At 33.5% G+C, this 12,843-nt stretch overlaps 1 protein-coding gene across 1 annotated transcript in view; it reads left to right on the plus strand.

Annotated features, from left to right (window-relative positions):
* LOC138700536 (uncharacterized) overlaps nt 1–12,387 on the plus strand; it is a 35,938-nt gene extending 23,551 nt beyond the window's left edge. Inside the window, exons 3-4 of the mRNA XM_069827130.1 lie at nt 6,284–6,433; nt 11,410–12,387. Of these exons, the coding sequence (XP_069683231.1) occupies nt 6,284–6,433; nt 11,410–11,568 (309 nt within the window). The 3' untranslated portion in view covers nt 11,569–12,387. The remainder of the gene's footprint in view (nt 1–6,283; nt 6,434–11,409) is intronic.
* Nucleotides 12,388–12,843: the final 456 nt, after the last annotated feature.

The following is a 12,843-nucleotide window of genomic DNA, read 5'->3' on the forward strand; positions in this document are numbered from 1 at the left end:
ACCCCAGTAAGTATTTCATTCTGTCCCATTTCTACTTTTATGATAAATGTAACCATTTAATAATAGCTTACAAGTAAACCTTCAGGCGGGGTAAGAAACAAAACAAATACCTTTATTACCGTTCGATTAAGTATTAATACCAATTCAAAATACGTAAGTTTTACATCTCAAACGGCATGAACACCAGAGATATCGACCAATCAAGATGCAAGTTGACATGGACTACTTAGACTAGATTGCAAACACTTATACGACGCAGCAATACGACATATTTTTTTTATAGATGCGAGAGCGAAGACGTCGCTTCTCTAGATGCGCTGTCAGTTATAGCCTACCTTGCAGTTTATGTAATGTTGTGTACAGTGAGCTGAAGAAGATAAAACCTGTGGTTAAAATTCTAGATATACTGAAAGAAAAGAGTTATAAGGAGACAGACTATGAGATGTCTCGAAAGGAGCTCGAAATTGTTGATATATATATGACTTATTAAAGAATCATGGATCGGAAGCAGTTGAAGAAAGTCTACTCTGGACACTGATGAAAATGAACCGAGAGATGACGATGATAATGACATGCCTCATGTACGAGAATACGAGATTGAAAAACCAAATACTATGTCAGAACAGGAATCAAGTACTTCATAAAATTCCGGTTCTCTATACTCTCCGTCTCCTTCCAAAACATCCCGAGTCATTGACTTTGAAGAAAAATGTAAGGTAATAGAGTATTGGATTCTGCCAGGTGTACCGACAAACAGTAAGAAAAAGTTTAACCATAGGTCATGGAGCAGTATGAAACATAAATTCACATAGCTAACACACGAAAGTCAGCTCTACAAGATGAAGCAAGCTGTCGAACAACAAAATGATTTTATGAATAAAATGAAATAAGTGTACCGAAGAACACTTGAGGAATTTTGTCTACGGTGATTATTTATCAAATGAAATTGTAAAAGAAAGTAACATAAAAAGATTTATTCAGCATAGATAAAAATATTTCAACGAAAGTCCTTCCTGGTTATATCGCTTTAAAAATCATTATAAGATTGTCAGCCGAAGAATAACACCATATGTAATAAAGCGTCGGATACACGACAAGACAGCCCTTGAACAATCAATCCAAACCTTCAGGAGTGAGTACACGTCACGTATGGACACATACAATGATGATCATATGTTTAATGCAAATGAATGTGGATTCCATAAGGAAATGCTTTTCGGCGGAATATTATTATAACGTAAAGGAACCAGTAAATTGTATGATTCGTGCAATCCAAAAGAGCAACTACACATTCCTACACTATAACGCCGGTGGTTTCTAAAGCTGGAAAACTGATGCCAAAATTACTACTGATTCTTCAAGAACCAAAAGGTATAAGTACAAGAGCTGCGGAACGCATTTTACTGACTGTCAATCTTGTAGTAAAATGGACTCCGTCGGGAAAAATGGTCAATGAAATATGGATAGAATTCTTACTAGACATATTCTTTCCTAACTCTGCAACATGCAGTCTTCTACTGTTGGACTCGTATGGTATCCAATGCGACGAAAATACAATTAAGCAAATGATAGAAGAAAGGGACTATGGACTTGGACAACTAATGGTGAAAATTATACTACCAAATACGACTTATGAGTTGTAACTTTTGGAGACGTATTCTTTTCGAATGTGCAAGCATGTGATTCGAAAAATTTTCCATAATGTATTTTTGACGATTCATCTGATACATTATAACAACGCAACAATTTACCAAACTACAGCCGCTTGTTTATCAGCAGTTTCTTTCCAACAGGCGCATCGGTATGGTTGGTGTTAACTCGACTGACATCCAAGAGTGGACAACGTTTCCAAAACACTACGGAGTACCTACTTTAATACTGTTTTCTAAATATACACAGATTATATACGACCTGTGCAAAATCAGACTTTATAAAGTGCGGGTGGTGTATTGACAATTTGTGTTTCCCACATTTTTTCATTAGCTATGACTGTTATGTTCCTGGATAAAAACGAACGCAAATTCTGGAAATATGTTGCATTAAGTAACATCATGACCACATCATCCTTTTCCTTCTTATGCATTAATCACTAGTCGAAGGTATGTTTTCTCACTGCTTAAAGCCTCGTGTTCTGCGCTGCGTATCATACTTGTTAATTGCAGTCGAGTTACGAAATTTAAGGATTATTCATACTTTATCATGTTGATTCCAATAATATTAGTTTCATTTCCATTATTTTTTACCTCAGGAGAAGGTTTACTTGTTAGTGCCTATTTTTCCGTAAGTTATAATTCTACGTTTGTTGTCCACTTCAACTTTCAGTACTATGTCACAATTACTTGAAGATTTTGAGATGTTGATTTTGTGAAATGCGTAGCAACATTAAGATAATATTTATTATTGTTATAGGCTACTGCTATAGAAATTTACATACCTATTTTTAACAAACGATACAAAAGCGCATTCGGGAAACTAGATTCGGGAATGTGGGTTCGAGATAACCGATTGAGGAAAATATCCATTCCGCACAATAGGCCTTCGGAATTTTTGGTTCGAGAAAACGGCTTACCCCTCTCATGTTTGAATATTGCATGATAGTAGTCGGCGCTGTGGACATAATATGCGTTTTTAAGAATATATTTTGTTTCATTTACTTATTCACATTGTTTGTGTATGTTTAGTCATGTTAATAATGATATTAATAACAACAAAAATTATCTGTATTAATTATATTGCGTAACTTCACAAGGTATGTGCGTGCATCTTCATACAGCTAAAGCATAAAGGCGCAGGAAAGGAGGAGCTAAGAAGTAAGGTATCGAACATATGTAAGGAAGTGAAAGATTGAACAAACGCAAAGTGAACTTCGGTTCTACAGAGACTCGACAAATACGAATCGAACATGAGGTCCCTTACAGTTTTTTGACGAATTCGGTTATTTTAGTTTACTTGTTTCGCTTCTATGTATTGTTGTTATTTAAGTTCACATGCTTCACTTCTACGTATTGTTCTTATTTTAGTTTACATGCTTCACTTCTACGTATTGTTCTTATTTTAGTTTACATGCTTCACTTCTAGTATTGTTATTTTAGTTTACATGCTTCACTTTTACGTATTGTTCTTATTTCAGTTTACATGCTTCACTTCTACGTATTGTTGTTATTTTAGTTTACATGCTTCACTTCTACGTATTGTTACCTATTATTTTAGCTTACATGCTTCACTTCTATGTATTGTTATTATTATAGTTCACATGCTTCAGTTCTACATATTGTTCTTATTTTAGTTTACATGCTTCACTTGTAGTATTTTTGTTATTTTAATTTACATGCTTCACTTCTATGTATTGTTATTATTTTAGTTCACATGCTTTAGTTCTACGTATTATTATTATTTTAGTTCACATACTTTAGTTCTACGTATTGTTCTTATTTTAGTTTACATGCTTCACTTGTAGTATTGTTGTTATTTTAATTTTCATGCTTCACTTCTATGCATTGTTATTATTTTAGTTCATATGCTTCAGTTCTATGTATTGTTCTTATTTTAGTTTACATGCTTCACTTGTAGTATTGTTGTTATTTTAATTTACATGCTTCACTTCTATGTATTGTTATTATTTTAGTTCACATGCTTCAGTTCTACGTATTGTTCTTATTTTAGTTTACATGCTTCACTTGTAGTATTGTTGTCATTTTAGTTTACATGCTTCACTTATATGTATTGTTATTATTTTAGTTCACATGCTTCAGTTCCACGTATTGTTCTTATTTTAGTTTACATGCTTCACTTGTAGTATTGTTGTTATTTTAGTTTACATGCTTCACTTCTATGTATTGTTATTATTTCAGTTTACATGCTTCAGTTCTACGTATTATTCTTATTTTAGTTTACATGCTTCACTTGTAGTATTGTTGTTATTTTAGTTTGCATGCTTCACGTCTATGCATTGTTATTATTTTAGTCCACATGCTTCAGTTCTACGTATTGTTCTTATTTTAGTTTACATGCTTCACTTGTAATATTGGTTTTATTTTAGTTTACATGCTTCACTTCTATGCATTGTTATTATTTCAGTTTACATGCTTCAGTTCCACGTATTGTTCTTATTTTAGTTTACATGCTTCACTTGTAGTATTGTTGTTATTTTAGTTTACATGCTTCACTTCTATGTATTGTTATTATTTCAGTTTACATGCTTCAGTTCTACGTATTATTCTTATTTTAGTTTACATGCTTCACTTGTAGTATTGTTGTTATTTTAGTTTGCATGCTTCACGTCTATGCATTGTTATTATTTTAGTCCACATGCTTCAGTTCTACGTATTGTTCTTATTTTAGTTTACATGCTTCACTTGTAATATTGTTTTTATTTTAGTTTACATGCTTAACTTCTATGCATTGTTATTATTTCAGTTTACATGCTTCAGTTCTACGTATTATTTTTATTTTAGTTTACATGCTTCACTTGTAGTATTGTTGTTATTTTAGTTTACATGCTTCACTTCTATGTATTGTTATTATTATAGTTCACATGCTTCAGTTCTACATATTGTTCTTATTTTAGTTTACATGCTTCACTTGTAGTATTGTTGTTATTTTAATTTACATGCTTCACTTCTATGTATTGTTATTATTTCAGTTTACATGCTTCAGTTCTACGTATTATTCTTATTTTAGTTTACATGCTTCACTTATATTGTTGTTATTTTAGTTTACATGCTTCACTTCTATGTATTGTTATTATTTCAGTTTACATTCTTCAGTTCTACGTATTATTCTTATTTTAGTTTACATGCTTCACTTCTACGTATTGTTTGATACCTTTGGAGTAGGATGAAGTTTGAAATATTTTAATATCGCTCTTCTTTTCGAACATTGCCGTACATTTCACGTTCCTAGCAATGTCGTTTATTATATTATCTCCGAATACAAAATCATACCACTATAACAATGAGTTTGGGAATGCAATCTGTTGGGGGATGTAAATAGTTTTTCAATTAATGTAATCTTAAAATTTTGTAAATGTAACCTCTTCTTTCCCTTTAAATTCCAAAATGTATTATTAATAAGCAGACATCAAGCGAAACAAGTTTAAGACTAGGATTGCCTTGTAGGTTATACTAGTAGGCGTACTACCTAAGTGATAACAAAAGGAATCACTAAACATCTATACTATAAAAAGAAGACAGGAGGTTCTTAGAATCCCTACAAATTTCATTGAACATTTAAGTGATTGGTGGTTGTGTCATTTCAAATTATCATCAGTCACAACTTGATAAACTTGATCTTAGCATAAACATTAAAGAAATAACTAGAACTTGTAATATCGTAACTAATGCAAGAAAATAAAAATGTAGTATTCGCTGCTGAAGCTCTAGTAGTATATTTAATTTAATACATATATAGGACAATGCTTAAATTTAATTTATTTTTGCAATAATGATATGTTACAATTGCTAAAAACTAAGATGCGCTTAGACTAACGGAAAATGGTGACGGAAATTTTTCCCGAATGTGTTCCTACATAAACGTTCCACGTTAAACATTGGGAAATCAAATTCAGAAGATTTGGAACCAAAGAGAAGTTGCTAAAATTATAATAGGCCTAATTCATCCACGATAAGTGTAACAAATATTATTTATAAATGTAATTGTTAAAATTGCTTCCAAAGACAAGTGATTCAACTGAAATGCAGGAAAGGAAAGCAATATTATTGTATGAGAACATAGTACTGTAGTACATAGCACTACCACTACCATTACTACTACTACTACTACTACTACTACTACTACTACTACTACTACTACTACTATTACTACTACTACTAATACTACTACTACTAATAATAATAATAATAATAATAATAATAATAATAATCTCGTCATGAATATGTTGAACAAAAACACAATAAAAGATACTTCACTTGCAACGGTAACACAACGTATTGGCAACAGGAAAAAGTAACAACAAATCTGAATCCCTAATCATCTCAGGCAGAGCAGTTACACGAAAAAAGTTTCAGGGTAGTTTAAATTGTAACTACGTGATCAGCACTTTCACAATATGAAACAGTCACAACTAACACATGTTACAAAGTACAACAAATATTTTACATGCACGATTAATAATATTCTTAAATTTGAATTCACAGAAACCAATATATAGAGAATGGCTTTATGATGCAAAAAAAAAAAAAAAAAAAAAAAATGACAAAGTGGACAAATTATTACAACCTAAAATTATTTAATGGTAATGTCAAGCGAATTTTTTTTCTCCCAGGTTAATTACGACATCAGGAAGACGGGAATTATGTTTCCTATTAGAGGAGAAAATGATATGTGCGAAGAAATGGCTAAAATGAGTCAATACCCACAAGCACTAAAAATGATGCAGGAATACAATATTACGGCTTCGTGTCCAATGCAGAAGGTAAGATAAAGATGAAGGAAAAAAATATTGTGGCTACGTGTCCAATATAGCAGGTAAGATGAAGATGAAGGAAAACAATATTACGGCTACGTGTTCAGTACAGAAGGTAAGGTAGAGATGAAGGAAAATATTAGGCTACGTGTCCAGTACAGAAGGTAAGATAAAGATGGAAGAAAGCAATATTACGGCTACGTGTCCAATACAAAAGGTAAGATAAATATGGAGGAAAATAATATTATGGCTACGTGTCCAATACAGAAGGTAAGATAAAGATGGAAGAAAGCAATATTACGGCTACGTGTCCAATACAGAAAATAAGACAAAGATGAAGGAAAACAATATTACGGCTACGTGTCCAGTACAGAAGGTAAGATAAAGATGGAAAAAATCAATATTACGGCTACGTGTCCAGTACAGTAAGTAAGATAAATATGAAGGAAAAGAATATTACGGCTACGTGTCCAATACAGAAGGCAAGATAAAGATGAAGGAAAACAATATTACGGCTACGTGTCCAGTACAGAAGGTAAGATAAAGGTGAAGGAAAACAATATTACGGCTACGTGTCCAGTACAGAAGGTAAGATAAAGATGGAAGAAAGCAATATTACGGCTACGTGTCCAATACAAAAGGTAAGATAAATATGGAGGAAAATAATATTATGGCTACGTGTCCAGTACAGAAGGTAAGATAAAGAAGGAAGAAAACAATATTACGGCTACGTGTCCAGTACAGAAGGTAAGATAAAGATGAAGGAAAACAATATTACGGCTACGTGTCCAGTACAGAAGGTAAGATAAAGATGAAGGAAACAATATTATGGCTACGTGTCCAATACAAAAGGTAAGATAAATATGGAGGAAAATAATATTACGGCTACGTGTCCAGTACAGAAGGTAAGATAAAGAAGGAAGAAAACAATATTACGGCTACGTGTCCAGTACAGAAGGTAAGATAAAGATGAAGGAAAACAATATTACGGCTACGTGTCCAGTACAGAAGGTAAGATAAAGAAGGAAGAAAACAATATTACGGCTACGTGTCCAGTACAGAAGGTAAGATAAAGATGAAGGAAACAATATTATGGCTACGTGTCCAATACAAAAGGTAAGATAAATATGGAGGAAAATAATATTATGGCTACGTGTCCAGTACAGAAGGTAAGATAAAGAAGGAAGAAAACAATATTACGGCTACGTGTCCAGTACAGAAGGTAAGATAAAGATGAAGGAAAACAATATTACGGCTACGTGTCCAGTACAGAAGGTAAGATAAAGATGAAGGAAACAATATTATGGCTACGTGTCCAATACAAAAGGTAAGATAAATATGGAGGAAAATAATATTACGGCTACGTGTTCAGTACAGAAGGTAAGATAAAGATAAAAGAAAACAATATTACATCTACGTGTCCAATAGATAAGGTAAGATAAGATGAAGGGAAACAATATTACAGCTACGTGTCCAGTACAGAAGGTAAGATAAAGATGGAAAAAATCAATATTACGGCTACGTGTCCAGCACAGTAGGTAAGATAAATATGAAGGAAAAAAATATTACGGCTACGTGTCCAATACAGAAGGCAAGATAAAGATGAAGGAAATCAATTTTACGGCTACGTGTTCAGTACAGAAGGTAAGGTAAAGATGAAGGAAAACAATATTACGGCTACGTGTCCAGTACAGAAGGTAAGATAAAGATGAAAGAAAACAATATTACATCTACGTGTCCAATAGATAAGGTAAGATAAGATGAAGGGAAACAATATTACGGCTACGTGTCCAGTACAGATGGTAAGATAAAGATGGAAAAAATCAATATTACGGCTAAGTGTCCAGTACAGTAGGTAAGATAAATATGAAGGAAAAAAATATATTACGGCTACGTGTCCAATACAGAAGGCAAGATAAAGATGAAGGAAAACAATAATACATCTACATGTCCAATACAGAAGGTAAGATAAAGATGAAAGAAAACAATATTACATCTACGTGTCCAATAGATAAGGTAAGATAAGATGAAGGAAAACAATATTACGGCTACGTGTCCAATACAGAAGGTAAGATAAAGATGAAGGAAGACAATATTACATCTACATGTCCAATACAGAAGGCAAGATAAAGATGAAGGAAACCAATATTACATCTACGTGTCCAATAGAGAAGGTAAGATAAAGATGAAAGAAAACAATATTACGGCTACGTGTCCAATACAGAAGATAAGATAGAGATGAAGGAAAAAATATTACGGTTACGTGTACGGTACAGAAAATAAGATAAAGTTGAAAGAAAACAATTTTACATCTACATATCCAATACAGAAAGTAAGATAAAGATGAAGATGCAGAAGGTAGAATAAAGATAAAGGAAAACAATATTACGACTACGTGTCCAATACAGAAGGTAAGACAAAAATGAAGGAAAACAATAATACGGCTACGTGTCCAGTACAGAAGATGAGGTAAAGTTAAATCCTCAGAAACAAAGATGGAGAAAGTTCCTACATAACGTAGACCTGCATGCATTGTATTCTTCACCTGACATAATTAGAAATATTAAATCCAGACGTTTGAGACGGACAGGGAATGTAGCGCATATAGGCAACTCTAGAAATGCATATAGAGTTGTTAGTTGGGAGGCTGGAGGGAAAAAGAAGTTTGGGAGACCGAGACGTAGATGGGAGAATAATACAAAATTGCATTTGTGTGAGATTTGACATGATGATAGAGACTGGAATAATCTTGCTCGGATTAGGAACCGATGGCGGGCTTATGAGGGGACGGGAATGAAGCTCCGGATTCTTTAAAAGCCATTTGTGAGTAAGTATAAGTAAACAAACCATATTTTATATAGAATTATGTACATGTTTTAGAATTTCATGTAAATGCATAATATTTTTTATTAGTCTAATGTGTTTACGGTAGTTTTTGGACTTTCATGAGTAAATAATTCTTCCCTTCAAAATAAGAATGTAATAGCATCGTGTTGTTTATCAGAACGAATTACAGTGAGAATATTTTAAAACTTTCGGCTAGCAAGTCGGCCACTTACTAAGCCACCCCTTCGCAACCGCTAATATCTCCTTCCGTGTACTCATGGCATTTCACCGGCATTCACCTACATTCCCCTCCGAAACTCTCTAAGTGTGGGCACATCAGTCGTGAGTCACGCTTCATTCGGGGTAGTGCAGTATTGTAGCCTATTGTGTTGCGCAATGGTTACTTGGTTAGACATTCATAACGCCATCGTACGTACGTTATATGATACATTTCAAGATACAGGCACATGAAATGTAAGAAACTGTGCGTTAGAACGAGAACGTTTATACGTAAATTTCCTGACAGCATAATTTCATCACCAAAAAAGATTATTAGATTTAGTGAATAATTATTTAACGAAACATATTCTGTAAGTGATAAGTAACAAACACGTATGGTGCTGACAAGAAGAATTTCATGACAGAAGCGTTAGTACAGAGTAACTGCCGGTTGTAAATGATAGTTTCTTAATAAGATGTAGATTGTGTATCTTACAACATGGGCAAAACTTTTAGTACCTTCTGGAAGAAGGATGAGTACCGAAATAATTAATTAATTAAATGTGTAGTACCATCTTTTAAAAGGGTGATATTGTGGCACAGTGTGTTCATGGAAAGAGATGTCGGCGGATGAGATGTGGTTGCGCCGGTAAAGATCGACTTAAGTGCCGATATTTTTGAAAGATTCTCACTGTATAAGAAACTTGATATCAAAACTCAAGGTAAAGAATATCGGTGGTCTCAATATTAATTCTGCCATGCCATGGTGATGAAAGTGTCACATGGGCATCAAACATGAACTCATGACTTGACCTTTGTCGAGGTGTGGATAATGAAATACTTCAGTCTTCTGCATTCATTCATAGTGGATAGGTATTGAATTTTTCGGAAGTGTTGGTAGCTATGCCAGGACTTGACTAAGATGTGGCTCACCCGTTCAGTTGAAATACGCATAATCTCGCTAATTTCCCACACTTTCAGTCGATGGACATTCAACACCTTATCGTGGATTTTTTCTACAATTTTTTCACTTGTTGCTGTTACTGAACGTCCACTGAGGTGTTGGTCGTCTTCTACACTCGACCATGTTTAAATAGTGCCGCCCAATTTTTTTACAATCGAAAGCGCTGGAGCGGATTCCCCCAGAGTTGCATCCATGTCTACTTTAATTTCTGGTGGATTCATTCCCCTTCTTACAAAATATTCTTAGTAAAGCATGAAGCTCTGTATTTTCCATTTTTGCCAATCTCTTCGGCCGTCCACACCTGTGGAGTAACGGTTAGCGCGTCTAACCGCGAAACCAGGTGGCCTGGGTTCGATTCCCGGTCGGGGCAAGTCACCTGGTTGAGATTTTTTTTCGGGGTTTTTCCTCAACCCAATATGAGCAAATGCTGGGTAACTTTCGGTGTTGGATCCCCGACTCATTTCACCGGCATTATCACCTTCATCTCATTCAGACGCTAAATAACCTAAGCTGTTGATAAAGCGTCGTAAAATAACTTAAAATAAAAAAAATCTGTTCGGCCCACTAGCTTCGAAATTTAATCTATACAAAATGTAATCACCAGAAAATTATGATTTTTCGTGCTTGAACTAATATAAAATGGCCGCTAACAGTGATGGCATTCTTGAATGTTTTCAATGTCATCTCTGTCAGAACACTAACTTTTCTGAAGTATCTCGTAAGAGGTTTTGGATTCCCTTAATTAATTTAGTTTTAGTATGAAATAAAAATATCTTTTATTAAAAACGACTGTTCTTTTTAAATTATGGCTCTTCTATGAACAACTATTTCAAATATAAAATTTTCATTATTTTCTTCTACATTTGTAAATTATAGCCTACTTCCTTTATAACATAGGCTTGTGGTGTAATGTACGTGATAGTGTCTTCGTCTGTTACAACGTTAATGAACGCTTTTCCGCCATTTTTCTTTTCAGACAAGAATGTGTGTCCCGGAGAATGGGAGATTGAACGTGACCAGTCTTAAGGACAAATTCAATTTTCTTTCTGGACAGTATACTGGAAAAATTACATTTACCTGCGACTGCGGGAAGAGCTGCTTCGATTTTGATGTTAAATTCAAGCGAGGCAAATAAGTCGAAACACATTCAGTTACAAACATAATGAAAAATGGTTCAAGTTCAGCTAGAACTCTATACTTAAGTTTTTACAGGTATTTGAGTAAGTTGTTAATGAAGGTTTGATATCATATACTGCATACTATGTCACTTTTCTCTTAGGCAATATTAATAATGCTCTCTTTATCATACAATTAATTCTAGGCTGAAATAATTTGTAAGGTATAGGCCTAGACTTAAAATTCAATTCTATTAACTAATAGAAAACTATGGTTGTATTAATTTAGCATAGAAGTATGCTGGAAGAATAAAAGCAGGAATCGAACTTATAAATATAACTCAGATACGTAGTAAGCTAATGTTGGAATTTTTATCTTTTCTGTTCACAAAAATAGATTAATTATCTACATTATCAAAGTGTAATGAAAGAACTTTCTCAATGTCACCAAAATGTATTTGAATATTATATCAGAACTATTGCTGCATTAAACAGTTATTATGAGTAAGATAACATGAAATATAATTATTTCAATACTGCGTTATTCTATACATTGTACGTATTATGAATTATATGTTTATTATTTAAAAAAAGATGCACAAAAAATTCCTCAATGTCAAAAATCAAACTGTAAATTTTGCAGGCAAAGTGATACTGATGGGAATGGATTTTGCTGTGGAATGTTTCTGATATTTGTAATAGTTCATGCAAGCTATGTACACATTAACAATGTTCTTTCTTCAGCAACAGAATCAATGATAAAAATTACTTATCGAATATAATTTCATTATATTTCCTATTATAAATATAACAATTAAAATAAACAAATGTGAAACAGAGCAATTAGGTTTCCATTTACCGTACCTTATTTCACTAAAGGCGGATGTCACAATTCTGAGATTTTTCAGGAAAGGCAACAAACGAAATGAAATTGATTGTGGACCACCGCCTTATGGACATGAATACTGTTAAACATAAAGGCGGTCGTCCATGTTATCTAGGCAGCTATCCATGAAAATAAGATTATTGTGAATTCTGAAATTGGAAATGTACATTCACACAACAATGACATTGACTTCCAACCTTGTATAAACAGAGTCTCGTAAACTATTGGGGGTTCGACTACCAGCTCTTGTGATTTGATAGAGAAAAGAATCATTAAGAATCCGAAAATAGCAAAAATGGATATCCGCCCTTAGTGAAATAAGGTAGCCTGTTATCCATATTACTCTTTTGACTTCTATTTTCTTTGCTGGAATATCCTCAGCGGGAGTGTTTGACATAAACATTTTTTG

This window comes from Periplaneta americana, chromosome 5 (genome assembly GCF_040183065.1).
Source record: "Periplaneta americana isolate PAMFEO1 chromosome 5, P.americana_PAMFEO1_priV1, whole genome shotgun sequence".
NCBI lineage: Eukaryota > Metazoa > Arthropoda > Insecta > Blattodea > Blattidae > Periplaneta > Periplaneta americana.